We start from the raw sequence: 22044 nt of genomic DNA on the forward strand, positions 1-22044 counted from the left end.
TCTCGGTTTTTGCACAACACCCCTGCATGGTTCATCCCCGACCATGGGATAACAAATTGGAAGGAACATTTTGCTCCACACAACATTCCACTGAATCAATTTTGATGCATCTGAAATGGCAGCTCAATATGATAGATAGCACAGTGTAAAAATAGAAAAGTACATTTCCTGAAGAAAATGTGGTATGCTTCTTTTTAAAGTATTTATGGTTGCGAAATAAGTTATAGTAGTGGTAGTGACTACAGTAGTGACTGATTTATAGTTGAAAAAGTAGGTAGATGAAAAGATTGGTTGATTGGATTTAAATAGTTATGGTTTCTAAAGGTTTTAAAGAATTTGAAGTTAGGATAACCTAAACGTTTGAATGTCGGTCTTGTAGCTTAAATGGCAAAGAATAGATGGATGGAAAGATTGATTGGATTGATTGATTACTCAGCAAGCACACCTAATAAACTTTCGGGGCATTTCATATTGAGTAATGGATGTGCCACGAGCCATTACAAAATCATTCCTTTTCCCATCTTTCCTGTTCCTCAAGGCTGGAGGAGAAATTGTGGGCAAAATATGTGTAATAAACTAAATGTCTGATTCATAGATACCCCCACTGTTGCACATTTCATTCCAAGTGAGGGGTTTGATTATCTTTGTGGGTTATTTAACATGAAATATCCTCCCAGTGAATTAAGTGTCATTGGGTTTCCTCATCTTTTACAAAGAATCCTGGAGAGATGTGCAGAGCTGTGAACTGGCTGTGTCTTTCTCCAGAGGGGTATACTACAAAGCAGCACTAATGCGTTAGCCAGCTAATTTGCCAAAATATTATGAAATAACTAACATTTTTAAAAAGATAAGCTTGAACTGGGGATGGTCTAATTGACTCAACAACCAAAACGCATATCAAAGGTTAGCTTTCTTAATTAACCAGAAAATCTATTGTTATTTCTGTTGGTTTATCAAAGTTAGCTGGCTAACTCATTGATCCTGCTTTGTAGTATACCCCTCTGGCCTGTCTTCCCAAGCTAGTTTGCTTATAATTAGTCCTGGCAGAGGCAATACATAAAACTATAAAGGGTTGCAGCGTGTGTGTGCATGTTTGTGTGTGGCTGGGTGCTATTAGTAATCACACATTGGAAAGCCAAAGACTCATGCTTTCAAGGCAAGACGTTTTGTTCGGCTCGCTTCCCTCTGAATCCTCCAATTTGGCCAAGAGACGATATGCTTGTTTTGCTAATGCTGGCCGTTTGTTTCTTGGGCTCCTTCTTAACAACTGAAGTGGTGCCACTGCTTTACATGGAGACTGCTCGTCCAAAGGTGGTTCAAGCTGGTAGAATAGTACTTCAAACACTCTTCATCCAACATGGAGAAAATGATGCTGTATTCTTAAGTTTGTAATTATCATCAGCAATTCTTCCCTAGAACATTGTGTGGCACAAAGTAATCTAGCGCTGCAGGCATTCATATTTTCATTTGCAATTGATACCAATTGAAGCCAAATTGATTGATTGTGGGAGGCCCAGCTTTGTCGTGGAATAATGTTCTGGTCAGCGTAAGAAGGTTTAGGTTTGAGTCCCATATCAAAGGCCGAGGCGCTCCTGTTATTTTTACACCTTATTATCTGTGACCTAATCCTTTTGTTGCACCAAATCGACATGGCCTTGTTTTTGTGGGGAGATACTGCAATCAGTTTGAGGACACGCATGAATTAAGAACTGGGTCTGGGATGAGATAAGAATGTGATTGATGGTCAAATGGGGATTATTAGTGAGTGTGTGCCTGTGTGTGTGGGTGCATGGTTCTAAAGGAAGAATGAACTACTGCTAGTGAAGGCTCGTATTTCCTCTCAAAATGTTAGCAACAATTAATTAACACCATTAGTACCTTTTTTTTTGATCCAGCACAAATCTCAGTGTCTTCATATCAAATATAGCTCTACCTTGAATCTAACTCAAGGCCACTTCACAACTCATGTTATCCCACTCCGAGCATATCTTCCTCGCATTGTAAGATTCCAGGGAGTTTTGCTCAGTACAGAACTCAATGTGAATTTGTCACTCTCTCCTCTCACTGCTTGTCTGAATGCATAGTGATGTTGTGAAAAGTTGAAGAGGATGAATCTATATGACTGGTGTGACAGACGGTGCAATCCCTTTTGAGCTTTTTCCTCACTGTTAGGTCAGCACCAGACTCTGCCTGGTGCTCCGTCACTGAATCCTGTTTGCAAACCTAGAATTTAAAACGTGTTCCTGTCAACTAACAAAGGTTGATTCATATGTGTCGCTTCTCACTTTCAAAATCTTTCATTGGGAATGACACTTACCTGTATCAGTTTTTGGTATAGGTGTCTTTAGGATTGTATCGTAGACTCTCAATGAGCACGGTTACATGCACACAATAATGTGATTATTGTGGATAGTCAGGATAATATAATAGTTTAAAACGTTTATATGCTTTGCAAGAAGAACGATTTCCCTAATAATCCTGTTTACATGGACACATCTGAAATCAGGCTGCTGATGGGACTTTTGATAAAAACAGAAAATCGCCAATCAAAATAAACATTCTACCACAGTGACCATGTTATTTTTGCGAATAATATTTGGACATTTTAAAGTTTGTGAAAACTATTTATAAGATGCATACTTTCAGTTTTTCCAAACTTACTTCACTGGCGCATAGGAGGGTAGCTTGAGTTACCCGGTGCTGGCACATGGGCAGAATAAATACACCACTGGAACGCCGATTAAGCTGTTTACATGTCCAAAAAATGTGTACGATTGCTCAGAAAACCTGGTGTTTTAATCGGTGTATGCTTACTTTGATTATGACCTTAACTCCAATTAAGATAAGCAGAGGAAGGTGTTTACATGACTAATGCCATACTCGGCTTTCTGCCATAATCAATTTAATATCTAATTATTAGTCTGCATGTAAACGTAGTCAATGCATCCGTTTGTCAAATATTTCAATAAAACTCTTAATTTGAGAGTCAAAAAGTCAAATGACCAATGCCCCATAATGAAGACTGTTTAGGCACATTCTAATTTGAATGTGCACTCGTGAAACACCTTGCGTCTGATTTTAATTGAATAAATGCAGCACTTTTGAGTGATTCCCGTTGCAATTTATCGCAGACTGTTTGGGAAAACAGTCCTTCCTTTTAATTGACTCAGGCTTGTTTGACCTAAACATACACATCTCATTAGCATATTTCCATGATATTGGGAGAGTGCCTTTGCATATAGCCTGAGTCATTGAAGAGTGGGAGCTAGAATATAAACCCACTCCTCATTACCAGAAACACCAACTCTCTCAACTTTGCTTCAACGTAATTTCATGGGGCGTTGGCAGAGCTTTTTCTCCCCATGTTCTCTTGTACGGTCCCGTGTGGCTCGGTTGGTAGAGCATGGCGCTTGCAACGCCATGGTTGTGGGTTCGATTCCCATGGGGAACCCAGTACGAAAAAAGTAAATCGCTCTGGATATGAGCCTTTGCTAAATGACTAAAATGTAAATGTATGATGTGAGGTTTGCATTGGGTGGTAACAGAGGCTCGGACCCAAGGGCTCTGGCAGAGCGGCTGGCCCTTTTCCCAGGGTCACTGTAGCTACACAGCGGGGGCCGGCTGCCATGACGAGGCCTCCACGGGTTTATCTCTGTCATTGTGAGCAGATGGCCCATTCCGACTGACCTCTGTTCCCTGATAAGGTATCGTCCGTGGGACTGGGGTAGGGGAAAATTTGGGGTGGTTGTGAGGTTATGGGGATTCACAGAGGTGGTTGTGGTGAGGTGGGTGCCGGTACTTTGGAGATTGGATGACCTCTGTCATGAACATGTGCGTGCGCACACACACACGCGCACACACACACACACACACACACACACACACACACACAGGGCCTCTTTGGCTAGTGTCAGTCACACCTGTCCCCTCAATGCCCCTTGTCCAGACAGAGGTGGGCAGCTCAATTTAGAACTGAGGCCTGGACCACTATCAGCCAGACCTAACAACCCTGCTCACCTCCCCATACTGATTTCATTCATTGCGTCCAGGCAAGACATCCAGTCAGTCACACACCTCTCGTTGTTCCATCCTTGTCTTATCCGCTCCTTTATGGGCCTCAGTGACAGCATTGTCTGGGGCAGGGGTCATATTCCCCTCGTCATAACACCCTCCCTCTCTGTTCCCATTTGACCTCCCACTGTAAGCATGCCCTTGCTTTTGGATTGAGGCGTGAACAGACAAACACTCCCTGAAAATAGATTGAGATTGCATTTCTGGGTATAGATACTAATATTGTCTGCTTTTTCCCCAGCGCCGTTAGTTAATTTGATACGGAGAGTCATCGGATTAATCTGTGTCTGGATGACATTGGTTCTCATCTCAACGTTGGTGTGAAACCTGATTTTTGACCTTGGCCGCATGATCATAGGGGTTGGCTTTTGGAATCGTTAACTGTGGGGACTGAGTGATATCCCTGCTCAGACATTTGTCAGGGTGGGAACTCATTCTGGCATGGTCATCAATGTTAATCTTCTACCTGGGAAGCAGGGGAAAAAGACGTAGAGCTGTTCTCTCTACAGGACGTTTAATTCCATTTTCATTCCGCTAAGATTGATGTGGTCTCCAGGGGAAGATTTCTCAAAGTGACCCTCTCCACTCCCAATCGGTAAAAAAATTCAAAATAAATAAAAGATAAACCAACAGACCCCCCCAAAAATCCCTAGTCTTTCAATTCTGGTTTTAGACCCTTGTTTGTTATCGGTGTGTCAGGTCTTAAGGGCTGGAGATTCTTGCCGAGTTGATTTGAAGTCTGAGTGGGAGTTCTGAGGAGAACCATCCACAGTCCTGCCCGCAATGACAAGTGCTTGTTCCTCAACATTTAGGCTCTGTTTAGGCTCTGTATCAACAGCACACAGCTCAAATAGGTAAAATAGACTGTGTTTGAACTCCCCCACCCATATCTCCCTCCTTCCGGCAAAGGGCCAAGTGTCTGTTTGACGATGAACATGTCAGCGGCTTGAGCACTCAGCCAGTGCAGGAAGCACTTTCACGTTTGCTGGAAAGCATCACTTGGCAGCCCATGCCCATTTAATATCCACTCATATAAACATGGAGCGCTAGCGTGAGTGCTTTGGCCATCTCGATGCTCTCTCCCCTTCCCGTAATGGCCCCTCCCTGGGCGGATGCCCATGCGCACACATATATACACACACACACACACACACACACACACACGCACCCACACACCAACAAACCCTAGTGTTCCCAGAGGAGAAGTTCCCAGGGTGTATGTGACTAATTAGAAGTCACCAACGAGACTGTATATATGGCTCTCCATAGAGACTGTTTGGGTAGCTTCTAAGGTAGATGGTAGGAAGGTTATGTAGCTAGCTATAGAGTTGTTCATAATTATAGCTCCAGATCAAGGCACTCACAACTTTCTCTACACCTCCTCCGCGGTATATATTAATCACATCCTGATATAGGCCCTCTACTTCAAACTATCCTGACAAATCTGCGAACTGCGTGGTGTCGTGAGTGCATGCCACTGTGTCTCGAGGTGATAAATCAAAAGAAATGCTCAGAGTGTGTTCAACTTTGTTTTCCCCTCTCCTGTCTCCTCCTCTCTCTCCTGTCCTCCTCTGCGTCAGTTTCAAACACTCGCTGAAGAATTAGAGGCCTTCTCATCTCTCCGAATGGTAATTAGAGAGCATTCAGGTTTCTTATTTAATTTATAGGAAGTGAAGTGCAGAATGTGTCCCATTTTTGCATTTTGGTGCCTAGACATTTGAAGGCAACTTGCACTCCACAGAGTATGAATTAACGTGACATCTCCTGGGTATTCTACTACTCCTCATGGCGGGGGGAGGAGCGAGGAGGTCACATCAGTGTGGGTTCTCTTAAGGTGTGTTTGACATGTTTGTGTGCACATATCCTGTTCAGGTGTGCTTGTGTGTATGCCCGTTGTGTGTGTGTGTGTGTGTGTATGTGTGTGTAGCTAACAAACCAAAAAATGATTCAGGAGCCATTGTGGTCCTGGTAATGGGGGAGGCTGACATTAGTTCACCATTATCCAGATTTACGGTGCCAGGTAGAGACAGAGTGGCGCTGACGCAGCGGCCCTATGTGACTCAGCCCCAGCCCTTCCTAGTGCTTGGTACCAGTCTACAGCAAACACCAAGTGTTTTTTTAATCACTATCCTTCCCCCACCCTTGTCCTCCTGCTCCTCCGCCTCGGCTTCTAATTGCCTTTCTACCTCAGAATCTCCCACAGTAAGAAGAAAATACTATCTTGCCAATTTAGCAGAATGGGGAAGCAGCTAGGCCACAGGCGTTTTGATTAATGGTGGTGGATGCAGGCTGCCAGGGGTGCTGAGGTGTGTGTGCGTGAGAGTGCGTGAGCGACAGTTTATTTTGAGAGAGGAAGCAAAAGGAACTACCACAACAAGTCCATTGAAAGGGGATTCTAAAAGCTGTGGATCAATTGCTCTTCCAAGTGCCGATTCATACCAGCAAAGCATGGGATTAGGGGAGGATCAAAGCGTTTAGTTTGGATTTAGGATTTGGTTATGAATGGACATGAGAGAGAGAGAGGCGAACCAATGGGAGGGCAGCGAAATGCACTCCACACTGTGGCCCCCACCGAGACAGAGCTAGCTTGGTGCTAAAAGAACCGCAAGCTCTCTCACCATTACTAACGGCACAGTCTTGACAATGCACTTATAAACCTAACCACTCTTTTTAACATTCAGAGCACCGGAACTACTAGAATGGCCATGACGGTCATTCTGAATGTTAATATTTCAATTGTGTAAATATTCCACAATAATAAATTACAAGATTAATGCATTTATTATGTTAAAATATGTCATAAGAAACCTCAGGACACCAAATGTAAATTCGAATCAGTCTGAAAATGTATTGATTGATCCAGAATCGCATAGATTGTAAATACTAAAATAAGACGATAGTGTATTTTCCGATTGTATAAGACAACAGTTGCCTGCCCAGCTAATGGCCCATCCAACTCCAATCTATACCTAAACTATAGCCTATTGAAACTAATTTCACACATATAATATTAATAATAATAATAATACAATAATAATAATAATAGATGTGGCCTAAAGAAAATATTAAATTGATAATAGTCTGATGGGTGACTTATCAATTGAGAATGAAGAGACTAATGACCAGCATTGACAAAGAAGGGAACGGAGCTTACCAAAAAGCATCATACAGAGGTCCATGGAGGCCAGACGTTTTGATTGCAGGCTATAAGGTTTCTAATGAACCTAGTTTTGCCAATGAACCAGAAAGAATTTGCGGCTGGTCTCTGTTTCAAAATAAAACTTTTTCCTAGAATAACTGTGGCTCCACGTGTTCCTCATGTGAGTACTGGTGATTTTATATTCCATTGTATTCTTCCTGTAAAATACTGTAGGCCTATTGTAAATGTGTGTTTTAATGTAGCATCACCATCTTTATTGCAAAAACAAATACAAACATAACTTTAGACTACATATTAATTTGACATAGGCAATGAACTGTCAATTGATCAGCACAGCAATTGATAAAACAGGACCATGTTTGCAAAACAAGTGGTTCTGAGCTTATGTCAGTATTACACAGGTAAGCTAATGGTTACATAAATAAGCAATGCAGACAGGCTCTATAGGCCTCTATATTATCTATGTGAGTGACAGTGTCCAACACACCACCACCTGTTGCTATGTTGGGCACCTACTGACACAAAACATGTTTTTTATGAGATTTTTTTTTGTCTCAATAACTAAGTTTCCATCCACAGTTTTTATGCGAGAAAAGTCATACCGAAATTGAAAAAAATAATAATAATATGACATCTGTGATAGAAACAGGAAGTTTCGGTACAATTTTATAAATGCAGACAGATCATTTGTTCGTTCGACATGGTAGGATCTTTTTGTGTTGGTAAAATTAATTATGCAAGAAATGGCGGTGAAAACGCCTTTATGCACAAATATTGATATAAAAACCATTAAATCGAAGTAAACTTGGAGTCACGCGATGATATAGTGTGTGGTCCTGCTACTACAACTCAGGAAACCATGCAGTTTATTAGGCTACAGATTAAATAAGTTATGATGGGGTGGTGAACGGGGTTATGATGGGGTGGTGAAAGTGCACGGTGATGAGCTTGATGCTCCTTTCCAATAAATATCGATGGTCTTATTCTGGTGACATGATGATCGATGTTTAACAGCCGTTTGACAAATAAAAATATTCTCGCTCTTATCCATACTAATCTCATGTAGAATAGCCTACCCGCACTTTATCTGCAAGTTGTTTGCTAGAGCACACATGCCAAGACCAGAGTAGGCACATTAGCTATTTAACGCAACAGTTTTTGTGACCAGAAAATCGGTAGAGTTGAAAATGCGATGGAAACACATTGAACTTTAGATATGTTCTTCATGTAGATTTTAGAATATACAGTTGAAGTCGGAAGTTTATATACACTTAGGTTGGAGTCATTATAACTCGTTTTTCAACCACTCCACACATTTCTTGTTAACAAACTATCGTTTTGGCAAGTCGGTTAGGACATCTACTTTGTGCATGACACAAGTCATTTTTCCAACAATTGTTTACAGACAGATTATTTCACTTATAATTCACTGTATCACAATTCCAGTGGGTCAGAAGTTTACATACACTAAGTTGACTGTGCCTTTAAACAGCTTGGAAAATTCCAGAAAATGATGTCATGGCCTTAGAAGCTTCTGATAAGCTAATTGACATCATTTGAGTCAATTGGAGGTGTATCTGTGGATGTATTTCAAGGCCTACCTTCAAACTCAGTGCCTCTTTGCTTGACATCATGGGAAAATCAAAAGAAATCAGCCAAGACCTCAGAAAAAAATGTTAGACCTCCACAAGTCTGGTTCATCCTTGGGAGCAATTTCCAAACGCCTGAAGGTACCACGTTCATCTGTACAAACAATAGTACGCAAGTATAAACACCATGGGACCATGCAGCCTTCATACCGCTCAGGAAGGAGATGCGTTCTGTCTCCTAGAGATGAATGTACTTTGATGCGAAAAGTGCAAATCAATCCCAGAACACCAGCAAAAGGACCTTGTGAAGATGCTGGAGGAAACTGGTACAAAAGTATCTATATCCACAGTAAAACAAGTCCTATATCGACATAACCTGAAAGGCCGCTCAGCAAGGAAGAAGCCACTGCTCCAAAACCGCCATAAAAAATCCAGACTACAGTTTGCAACTGCACATGGGGACAAAGATCGTACTTTTTGGAGAAATGTCCTCTGGTCTGATGAAACAAAAATAGAACTGTTTGGCCATAATGACCATCGTTATATTTGGAGGAAAAAAGGGGATGCTTGCAAGTCGAAGAGCACCATCCCAGCCGTGAAGTACGGGGGTGGCAGCATCATGCTGTGGGGGTGCTTTGCTGCAGGAGGGTCTGGTGCACTTCACAAAATAGATGGCATCATGAGGAAGGAAAATTATGTGGATATATTGAAGCAACATCTCAAGACATCAGTCAGGAAGTTAAAGCTTGGTCGCAAATGGTTCTTCCAAATGGACAAGACCCCAAGCATACTTCCAAAGTTGTGGCAATATGGCTTAAGGACAACAAAGTCAAGGTATTGGAGTGGCCATCACAAAGCCCTGACCTCAATCCTATAGAACATTTGTGGGCAGAACTAAAAAAGTGTGTGCGAGCAAGGAGGCCTAGAAACCTGACTCAGTTACATCATCCCTGTCAGGAGGATTTGGCCAACATTCACCCAACTTATTGTGGGAAGCTTGTAGAAGGCTACCTGAAACATTTTCCCCAAGTTAAACAATTTAAAGGCAATGCTACCAAATACTAATTGAGTGTATGTAAACTTCTGACCCACTGGGAATGTGATGAAATAAATAAAAGCTGAAATAAATAATTATCTTTATTATTATTCTGACATTTCACATTCTTAAAATAAAGTGGTGATCCTATCTGACCTAAGATAGGGAATTTGTACTAGGATTAAATGTCAGGAATTGTGAAAAACTGAGTTTAAATGTATTTGGCTAAGGTGTATGTAAACTTCCGACTTCAACTGTATTTTAGAATAATATCTGTTGCCAATTGGATGGAAACCTAGCTAATGACATTTATTGCTACAATCAAGGTTTAAGGAAATACAGGCAGGCACCACATTACTACAAGACAAAACAGCTCACTCAATGAAGCCCAAAGTTCTTGTAAGTATAAAGGCAAACCTTTCATATAATAATAAAAAAGCTTATGGAATGGGATAATGTCTTAGTGTGGTGTGTGACGAGTCCAATACTTGACCTTGTATGCAGTACAAATGGGAGCAGCTCCTCTAAGACTATGAATTAGCCTGTTTGAGGAGGTGTGAATCCTAAGCAACCTGCCTACACATTGTTTGAAGTACAGTAGATCAACATAGCTACTGTAGTAGGTCAAAGCAGCGAGCTGCCCAATGACGCGAGCCTACCAGACTAGCTAAATGCCTTCTATACTTGCTTCGAGGCAAGCAACACTGAACCATGCGTGAGAGCACCAGCATTTCCGGACAACTGTGTGATCACGCTCTCAGTAGCCGATGTGAGTAAGACCGTTTAAACATTCACAAGGCCGCAGGGCCAGGTGGACTACCAGGACACGTACTCAGAGCATGCGCTGACCAGCTGGCAAGTGTCTTCACTGACATTGTCAACCTCTCCCTGACCCAGTCTGGAATACCTACACTACCGGTTAAAAGTTTTAGAACACCTACTCATTCAAGGGTTTATCTTTATTTTTACTATTTTCTACATTGTAGAATAATAGTGAAGACATCAAAACTATGAAATAACACATATGGAATCATGTAGTAACCAATGGTATTTATATAAATAGTGAAGATAACTGGTCCCAAAATCGAACCCTGTGGTACACCTTTATGTACGTCAAGAAATTCAGACTTAACCCTATCAATCACGATGGCCACAGTTCTGTCACTAAGATAATCATGAAACCATGAACAGGCATCAGAGCTCAGGCCTATCTAGGACAACTTATTCAATAAAATAGCATGATCAACAGTATCAAAAGCTTTTGGCAGGTCCACAAACAAACCAGCACAATTTGTTTTAGTGTCTAAAGCATCAATCATGCAGGTAAGATGTTCTGATTTGCTATATTCACTGAACAAAAATATAAATGCAACATGTTTTATGAGCTGAAATAAAAGATCCCAGAAATTTTCCATACACACAAAAAGCTTATTTTTCTCAAATGTTGTGCACAAATTTGTTTATATCCCTGTCAGTGAGTATTTATTCTTTGCCAAGATAATGCATCCAATAAAAGGTCTCTCTAAAATGTGCAGTTTTGTCACATAACACAATGCCACAGATGTCTTAAGTTTTGAGGAAACGTGCAATTGGCATGCTGACTGCAGGAATGTCCAGCAGAGCTTTTGCCAGAGAATTGAATGTTCATTTCTCTACCATAAGCTGCCTCCTATGTCGTTTTAGAGAATTTGGTAGTATGTCCAACCGGCTTCACAAACGCAGACTACGTGTAACCACGCCAGCCCAGGACCTCCACATTTGGCTTCTTAACCTGCGGGATCGTCTGAGACCAGCCACCCGGACAGCTGATGAAACTGTGGGTTTGCACAACCGAATAATTTCTGCACAAACTGTCATAAACCGTCTCAGGGAAGCTCATCTGCGTGCTCGTCATCCTCACCAGGGTCTTCACCAGGCTGCAGTTCAGCGTCGTAACCGACTTCAGTGGACAAATGATCACCTTCGATGGCCACTGGCAAGCTTGAGAAGTGTGCTCTTCATGGATGGTTTCAACTGTACCGGGCAGATGGCATTATGGCATTGTGTGGGCAAAGGTTTGCTAATGTCAACGTTGTGAACAGAGTGGCCCATGGTGGCGGTGGGGTTATTGTATGGGCAGGCATAAGCTATGGACAACGAACACAATTGCATTTTATTGATGGCAATTTGAATGCACAGAGATACCGTGATGAGATCCTGAGGCCCATTGTGGTGCTATTCATCCAACATAATGCACGGCCCCATGTCGCAGGGTTCTGTACACATTTCCTGCAAGCTGAAAATGTCCCAGTTCTTTGATGGCCTGCATACTCACCAGACATGTCACCCATTGAGCATGTTTGGGATGCTCTGGATCTATGTGTACGACAGCATGTTCCAGTTCTCGACAGTGTCTGCGACGGCAGTGCTGACTCCAACTACTCTGACTCCAGCAGCGACTTGGTCGTTGAGTTCGGCTCCTTTCCCTCTCTCTGGATCTGAAGGGGCACTGCCAGCTGTGGGAGGTCTGGACCTATTGCCGGGAGCAGCTGGTGTATGCTATCATGCTTCTCGTGGGCCTGTGAAAGGCTCAACAAATTGTGTGAGACGTAGGAATGGGTCAGTTCAATGGTAAGAAATGTGTCAGTCCCTGGAGCAAAAACGTTGTGCTATCCAGGAGCACAGGACATCAATAAGCTGCTCCCAAACATTTTAAACCAGCATCAGGAAATTGAGTCTGTAGGATTCAATGACATTATGAAGGGCAGCTCAGAACAGCTGAAGATGGATTTTAAAGAACTGATTGGGTCACTACTTGACAACCACCAACGCCCCATAATATCTGGCCCTCTGCCCTCCCTAAATCGTGGCATTGAACGGTTCAGCAGACTTTTAGCTCTCCATAACTGGCTACGAGACTATTGCAGCTCTGTGGGTGTAATATTTATTTAAAATGTTGGCAGCAGCTAATGGGGATCCATAATAAATACAAAGACAAATATCCAGCAACTTCGCACAGCCATTGAGGAGGAGTGGGACAACATTCCACAGGCCACAATCAACAGCCTGATCAACATTATGTGAAGGAGATGTGTTGCGCTGCATGAGGCAAATGGTGGTCACACCAGATACTGATTTTGTTTTCTGATCCAAGCCCCTACCTTTTTTTAAAGGTATCTGTGACCAACAGATGCATATCTGTATTCCCAGTCATGTGAAATCCATAGATTAGGACCTAATGAATTTACTTCAATTGACTGATTTCCTTATATGAACTGAAACTCAGTAAAATCTTTGAAATTGTTGCATGTTTATTTTATAATTTTGTTCAGTGTAGTATCACAAAGAGCAGATTTCGAGGTCTCCAAAACGTTTATCTTTGCCAAATAACTCTCAAAATTGAAGAGATTAGCTCTATTTCAAAATATCACAACCACTGTTCCTTTGCGCTCCACACGTGAGCAGCAGCAGATCACCTACAGTAACATAAACTAATGAAAATACTATTGTGTTCTTTGAAAGCAATTTTTTTTCGTATTCTAATGTTACCCAAGTCTTTCATAAACACAACCAAAGGATAATTTTTCCGATAGCAGATATTAAATATTTATTTAACTTTTTAGAATGTTGCAGTCAAAATGGCTTCCAATTGGCGTAGTAACGGGGGAAGCGAGGCCCGGCAGTTTAAGTGTTAAAGCCTACATTTTGAATTCAGAAAATCCATAGCCCAATAAGTTAAGTAGACATGCAGGAAATTAGTCTTTCTTAACGCATGTTCATTTTGTGTGTATGTTTGTGCATGAACATCCACATTGCTAAGGGCAATTATCAAAAGCCAAATATCAGACACTATGCAGGGCACCGGGCAGGTTCTGTGCATTTGGAGGGAGGACATTTAGCATTCTTACTCTTGTGGTATAGACCTAGTTATTTTTCCTCCCATCTGTCTCTGGTTATGAGTAAACAAAACAGTGGGGATAATTACCTTCTGTGCCATTCGGCTACCAGCAATAAGTCTCAGGGCTTGATCACTCGCAAGGCAGTCATTTTCTGATGGCGCACACACACACACACTCTGCTATGGAAAGATGTGGGAAAGCGTTGATTTCCCCATTGGCGATACATTTCCAGCTCCATCTCGGGTGGGAGAAGCTCTTGCTCATTATGTGCGTCTGCTGCAATGCAAGGGGTGAGGACATTTCCAACAGCTCTGTTGTGCTTGTTGCTGTCGCTATGCCAATGGTCCAATGGGGGCCAGAGGAGGATTTTCAGATCTTCTGAAGTTAATTTGGATTGAGTGTTAGATATGAGTAATTACAGAGAGGACTGCAGGTTGGCTGGCTGACTGACTTGCTAGGGTCTCTCCGAGCTATGGGGAAATACAGGTAACTGCCAAAATAAACGAAACACCAACATAAAGTGTCTTAAGGGCGTTGGGCCAGAACAGCTTCAATGCGCCTCGGCATAGATTCTACAAGTGTCTGGAACTCTATTGGAGAGATGCAACAGCATTCTTCCATGAGAAATTCCATAATTTGGTGTTTTGTTGATGTTGGTGGAAAACTCTGTCTCAGGCGCCGCTCCATAATCTCCCATAAGTGTTCAATTGGGTTGAGATCTGGTGACTGAGACACACACACACACACACCATTTAAACCCCATGTGCTCCTTTGAGACCCCTCTTTCAACGTCACTGAGATCTCTTCTTCTAGCCATGGTAGCCAAAATAATGGGCAACTGGACATTTTTATAAATGACCCTTTTGTTGATGAGATGTTAATTGCTTAATTAACTCAGGATCACATGTGTGGAAGCACCTGCTTTCAATATACTTTGTATCCCTCATTTACTCAAGTTTCTTTTATTTTGTGACCAACCTTAGCAATCCTCCTCTCTCTTAGTTTGATCTCAGCATCGAAAGCATGGCAGGGAAGAGGGTCTTTATGTCGGTAATGGTCTTGCAACCTTTGCTGAAAGATTTCTCTTTGTGGAACGGTTTGACCCTGCAGTATAGAGTGGATTATGTGAGTCTATTGGCAGCATGCAAATGAAAGTGGTTGAAACTACTTTGAATGTTGGAGGACCTGGAAAAACCCTTAGAAATTTACATTGCAAGGACGTAGCCATAGTCTGACTACTTGGCACAGTTTGGTAATGTTGACCACCTTTGAAGATACCTTACTGAAGACTAAATGTATTATAGTGCCATTATAACCATTCATGACTCCTGCCTGTTGTTTCAAATAAGCTACTTCTATAATTGTTTTGTGATAGTGTTTGGTAGAACAATATTCATGTTTTTTATATGTAATTTACTTGTGTAGTTAATCCCTTATTCCACATTGAGACAAAAACATTTTCTGACAGGTGAAGTTATTGTAAATGTTAGTCTCACACCAATGATTTAGCTGTTGATATATTTTTCACACTCCTTGAACACTTGAAGGCAGACTTTTATCTTCATTAGTGTTTTTAGTTATTTACACATCTGTACAACCACATGAAGGCTAACTTCCATCATATTTTGAGCCTGTAATTAAATTATTCAAAAGCTGTCAAAGGACATTTCTCAGTATCATCATTCTGAATAAGTTCTAAGAAATCACGAAACACGAATATTAGATGTGCATGGAATGAGTTAAACCCTTTAGTACTTTATACACATCCATATAGTTTACTTCTAATTTGACAGTAAAGAAAGATTGTCCACCAACACTTTCCTCATAGTACAAGTATAGTAAGCGCTTGAGGGAATAGTTTAAAGGGTGTAGGCCATGCAAATAAACATCTGTTCCCTGGTCAAAAGCATTAATTTGTTAGGTTGTACAATCACCTGTACAAGATAAGACCATAGCACTTCTCAGCCAGAGCAAACCCACTGGGCACAGACGTCAGTTCAACGTCTAGTTTTGATTTACATTTGGTTGAGTTGTCAACTAATGTGAATTCAGCGTGAAATCAACAAAACATTTCACCATGTCATTGGATTTAGTTAAAAGTTAGGTAAAGAAATGACAAATACCTTTAGGTTTATGACTTTTTACAAATCCTATTAGTTTTCCACGTTGATTTAACGTCATCACAGATTATTTTTGGTGGAAATGATGTGGAAACATTGATTAAACCAGTTTTAAACCAGTGGGAACAACTCTTGTTGCTGCAGGTCAGAAACAGTTGCCAGGGTTTGTTTGAAGAAGGGTGGTTACGAGTCGGAGAGCATTTTATTTTTATTTGAAGAGGCACACATTCATGGGTCACATGGGGCAGTAGGCTGACTGCACATACTGCTCAGATCATACTTGGAGGTTTTCCCTCCAATTCCAGACAGCTCAGCAGTGTGTTATCAGAGGCAGCTTCATTTAATTAAAGCAATATAACACACTGGAACATCTTAAATGCCTCACCCTTTGTGAATAATGCTTTGTTATTAGCTTCCCTCTGTCTAAAAATTGGCTATGCAGGGCATCTGATAACAGACTCACACAGTTCCATACTAGACTTGCTCGAGGGATTGAGGGATCGTTAGTTTACATTGGTCAAGAACAATATAAGATAGGAGTTTCCCTGTGTTTTTTGTGTCTTTCTCATGCCTAAGTAAACATAGCTTGTTGGTGGTGGATAAGAAGGAAGCGGTTCAGGCAAGCCTAGGTCCTCGGAGGGATTTGAGCCTGGTAAGATTGTGATGAAAAGGCCCTAGCGTAGGATTGCTTTTTCCGTCTCATTGCTAAAGGCAGGAGAGCATTGCCCTATCAATCCCACTGTGGAGAATGTTTGCCTTAAGCCGTCTCTGAATTGACTTTGCTGAAGGAAAGGCCCTCCCTGCATCCCCCCTCTGCCATCTCCCCCTCCTTTCCTTCCTTCCGGGTGATTAGCTGTTGTCATGGTGTCCCTTACCTGACGCAGTAGAAGGCTATTTAGCTGTGCTACTGTTTTGTTTACCCGCACTGTCTGCTTCTAAAGCAAACAGCGTTCTCTAGACACAATATAGGCTAGTGTGTGTACACAGGGAGGCTCACACCTGGACTGTCAATAATAATTTTGGGGGTGCTTATACACTGAGTGTACAAAACATTAAATCTGCTCTTTCCATGACATAGACTGACCAGGTGAATCCAGGTGAAGCTATGATCCCTTATTGATGTCACTTGTTAAATCCACTTAAATCGGTGTAAATGAAGGGGAGGAGACTGGTTAAAGAGGGATGTTTAAGCCATGAGACATTTGAGACATGGATTGTGTATATGTGCCATTCAGAGGGTGATGGCCAAGACAAAATATTTAAGTGCCTTTGAACGGGGTATGGTAGTATGTGCCAGGCGCACCAGTTTGAGTGTGTCAAGAACTGCAACACTGCTGGGTTTGTCACGCTCAACAGTTTCCCGTGTATATTAAGAATGGTCCACCACCCAAAGGACATCCAGCCAACTTGACACAACTGTGGGAAGCATTGGAGTCAACATGGGCCAGCATCCCTGTGGCTGTTCTGAGGGCAAAACACCTTCCTCAATATTAGGAAGGTGTTCCTAATGTTTTGTACACACACGTGGGTAATGGAAATGTGTTTCTTCCATATCCCAACTCCCCCTGAGACACCCGCAGGCAGTGGGGTCACGGCCAGGGTCACCATTACACAGCGCCACTGGAGCAATTAGGGTTAAGTGCATTGCTCCAGGGCACAGTGACAGATTTTTCACTTATCATCTCCGGTATTCAAACCAGCGATCTTTTGGTTACTGGCCCAACGCTTTAACCTCGAGGCTACCTGCCGCCCCTTTAATAGGGAATCCCCGGGTCTTGGATGAGACTGGGCTGTTCAAACCAGACCAGCATTCCCGGTTCGCTACCTTCATCAAGTGCACCTAAAGTATTTGAAGGAAAACAACATAATAATAATAATAATAATAATAATAATAATAATATGCCATTTAGCAGACATTTGACCCAGGTCTGTAAAAATGTCAAGGTCTTCCATTTTGTGAAATAAATATAGTATTTTATTTTGTGTAAATGGAATTAGGAGAAAAACAATTGGTCAAGTTCCATTTGAGTCCCTCTCACATACACTCACTTTCAAAGGTTAGCGTCTTCTCAAATTCCAAGCAATAAAGTTTGATGTATATCTTTGACCCAAACAATGAACTTATTGAAGGGACCTTGAGTCAGACACTCAAACCACTTCCTCAAATGACTCTTGTGCTTTTTAGCAGTTATATTTAGAATACTCTTAACTCTATAAGCTCTGTGCTGAATTGTCTTGTACCTCGTGTCTTATATAAAGAGACCAAAATCACATGCGCCTATTTTTCAACCGCACCGTAATACACTTACGCATGGGATATTGAGGGTGTAAATAGAATGGGAACATGAGGCTACTTAGGCAAGTGCAAATGCCACTTTGTCTGTGTGCTGTTCATTTGTGTTGGGGTTGCCAATAGCTCACTGCTTTGGTATGACCAGAATTTGAACTCTGCCTTGCTCTGCTTCTTTGGCATAAAAGCTCAAAGACAGGAAGGGACCTATGGAAGTGGTTGGAGCGTGAAGATCCCTCCAGTCCTGCTCCCTCTGACCTGTCCCGTTCATCTCCTCTCCTAAAGCTGTCCTTCTCGCTGCCTGGCTGGGCCTCATTGTCACCATGGCAACCTCTACCATAGGTTCCGCTCTGTTTTCCTGGAAATAAATGGTTAGTGAAGGCAGTGTGACTCAGCTGCCTCGTCGGGGTGTTGGACCCTAGCTTACCACTGTCATATATTACTCACAGAGAAGCACTTTGAAAAGGAAAACATATGATCCACTGTTTGGTCAGGAAGTTCGTCACCGAAAGTGCAGCACTCCATCAAATACCCATATCCTTAGAATTCTTTAAAAAAAATTGTAAACCTCTTTATGTTACTCAGTTGCAGGACCCCTGCTTGCATTGTTCACCTTCCCAAACCTTTTCCAAGTGGCTTTGTTTTGCATGACCTTGTCCAGTTACCCCACAGAGATCTAAACCTATGAGATCCCCATAGAGCTCTAAAGAGTCTATTTATACTGAATTTAAAGGTGCTAGGATTTACACACAGAATTTTTGCATTGAATTATATTGTTTCACAGATTTACTGATATTCGCCTATTGATTTCTATCGCTGGAGTGGCATCTGTTGTCAATCTGGGAGCAAAACAAAAGTTACAGGTCCACCCGCTTCAAACAGCAATAAAATCTATATTTGTTGTTATTGGAAAGATATTTCACAGGGATTTAGATGGTACAATGATTCCCTACACTATTCAGTGCATGTTTGCTCACATAAACTGAAATTGAGCAAACAGGGTAGAATGTTTGCAACCAGGAAATGAGCGATTTCCACTAGATAACACAGCCCCAAAGTCAGAACAGCTTTCCCAGTTTGACAACAGATGCCGCTCCGGCGGCGGGAGAAATCAATAGGCGAATATCACAGCCAATCACAACACTGGCGGGTAAGTAATACTGTGAAACACTATCATTCCACTATTAGCGCCAGATACACTACATGATCAAAAGTATGTGGACACCTGCTCGTCGAACATCTCGTTCCAAAATCATGGGCATTAATATAGAGTTGGTCCCCCTTTTGCTGCTATAACAGACTCCACTCTTCTGGGAAGGCTTTCCACTAGATGTTGGAACATTGCTGCGGGGACTTGCTTCCATTCAGCCACAAGAGCATTAGTGAGGTCGGGCACTGATGTTGGGCGATTAGGCCTGGCTTGCAGTCGGTGTTCCAATTCATCCCAAAGGTGTTCGATGGGGTTGAGGTCAGGGCTCTGCAGACCAGTCAAGTTCTTCCACACCAATCTCTCAAACCATTTTTGCACACGGGGGCATTGTCATGCTGAAAAAGGAAAGGGCTTTCCCCAAACTGTTGCCACAAAGTTGGATGCACAGAATCGTCTAGAATGTAATTGTATGCTGTAGCGTTAAGATTTCCTTTAACTGGAACTAAGGGGCCTAGCCCGAACCATGAAAAACAGCCCCAGACCATTATTCCTCCTCCTCCAAACTTTACAATTGGCATTATGCAAAACCCAGATTCTTCCGTCAGGCTGCCAGCTGACGAAGCACGATTCATCACTCCAGAGTCCAATGGCGGTGAGCTCTACACCACCCCAGCCAACGCTTGGCATTGCACATAGTGATCTTAGCCCCCTACGAACAGTTATTGTGCTGACGTTGCTTCCGGAGAAAGTTTTGAACTCGGTAGTGAGTGTTGCATCCGAGGACAGATTATGTTTTACGCGCTTCAGCACTTGGCGATCCCATTCTGTGAGTTTGTGTGGCTTACCACTTCACGGCTGAGCCGTTGTTGCTCCTAGATGTTTCCACTTCTCAATAACAGCACTTAGAGTTGACCGGGGCAGCTCTAGCATGACAGAAATGTTATTAACTAACTTGTTGGAATGGTGGCGTCCTATGATGGTGCCACGTTGAAAGTCACTGAGCTCTTCAGTAAGGCAATTCTATTGCCAATGTTTGTCTATGGAGATTACATGGCTGTGTGCTCGGTTTTATACAGCTGTCAGCAACGGGTGTGGCTGAAATAGCAGAATCAGCTAATTTGAAAGGGTGTCCACATACCTTTGTGTATATATAGTGTATATTATGGACATTTTCTGAAATTACAATGCAATTTTCTTTGGAAAATACTATGTGTAGCACTTTCAACATATTCTTTCATTTTTTGTTTTTCAGTTTGTAGCACAGTAACTGTGATAGGCTTGTACGGAGCGACGATCGAAGTGCCATGCAATAATGGAGCTGCCAAGCCAGAGGATCTTATCTTCACTAAATGGAAATATGTAAGTAGTCTTTTTACTGTCCTTTGTCTCCCATTGACTGTTCCAGATACAGATGTAGGTGGAGGCATGACTACTCATCCAAACAAACGGATTTTAAATCAGCACATTTAACACACACATTCCACATGATTATCATACAAGAGAACGTGACAACAACAGTAATTCATAATTAATGAGGCGTAATTAATGAGGCGGTCTAGACAGCACAGGTAGGCCTAGAGACGGAACAGGTTTTTGGTGGTTGAAGCCCTGTTCCACCCCTTTGTATTGCAGTCCCCCAAAAAAAAAAATATTGAAAAATACAAAAAAGTTACGTCTCATGATATGTTGTAATTCAATCCAAGACAATAACATACATATTGTTTTAAAAAATGTAGTCCAAAGTCAGTTTTATACACCTATTTCTATTAAGAAGTGGCTATCCCAAACCCTAACTCCTAAAATTCATGCTTGAAAATAAAGCAATTCATTATTTTTGTAATTTCTTAACACTATTATTTCAATAGAACATATTGAGTTCTTCTATTATTACATTGAATGATAATGATCTAATTATTAGTTTTATTTTTAAACATTGAGTATTGAGATGCATAGCTAACAGGGGGGCTCCAACCTCTCCAACATCGACTTGGCCAAAACATAATGTCTATAATGTGCTATTCTGTACAGGACTGTACTCACCTGTTCTGTATTATACTCAAGTTTACTCTACTTGAGTTTCTTACAATTGAAGAAAGGGCCATTGGACTCTTGATCTAGTGGTCTTGGTCTTGAGACCACTCAAGACCACATCAATTTGGTCTTTAACTTGTCATGGTCTCAACTCACTGAGTCTGGGTCTGGATTCTGGGACCAATGCCCTAGTATAAATCTTGGTCTTGGCTACTGGATATTACCTTAGGGCTCAATTCAATCTGTAAAGCTGAAGAGTTACAGATTCCGTTATAGAAATGTGAAGGTAATTTCCGATTGAGCCGACATATGCAGTGTTTACCGTGAATGCAGTCTGCCTTTAAATTTCATTCAGCTGCAAAGCTGAACTTCCGCGATGTGGATTAAATAGAGCCCTTAGTCTTTTTTTTTACCAACCATAGGCAACCCAATTTGAAGAAGATTATGCTCTCTGAGCGCATTGTCTGAGCAGTTCCAGCCCATAGGAATCCCCACCCAGTTTACTTTTAAATGGTGGAAGCCCTCAATGTCAGTCTGTACTAAAAGTAATTATATCCATCTAAAGTCCTCCATTTATCTCTGATTGAAACTTGACATAAGAAAAGCCTGTTATGTTGACAAAATAAAGTTGGGTAAAGTGAGAATTTAAACATCTAATAACGTAATTTAATTAGATGCATAAGTAATTCAATCTATCAACAAGTTTCATATTCCTACAA

At 41.7% G+C, this 22044-nt stretch overlaps 1 protein-coding gene across 3 annotated transcripts in view; it reads left to right on the top strand.

The window, feature by feature from the left end:
* The window catches only part of LOC121579739 (CD166 antigen homolog), a 76347-nt gene that overhangs the window by 23974 nt on the left and 30329 nt on the right, over nt 1–22044 (top strand). For all 3 annotated transcript variants that reach the window (XM_041894590.2, XM_041894592.2, XM_041894591.2), the window contains exon 2: nt 20547–20653. In XM_041894590.2, the coding sequence (XP_041750524.2) occupies nt 20547–20653 (107 nt within the window). The remainder of the gene's footprint in view (nt 1–20546; nt 20654–22044) is intronic.

This window comes from Coregonus clupeaformis, chromosome 13 (genome assembly GCF_020615455.1).
Source record: "Coregonus clupeaformis isolate EN_2021a chromosome 13, ASM2061545v1, whole genome shotgun sequence".
Classification (NCBI taxonomy): Eukaryota; Metazoa; Chordata; class Actinopteri; order Salmoniformes; family Salmonidae; genus Coregonus; species Coregonus clupeaformis.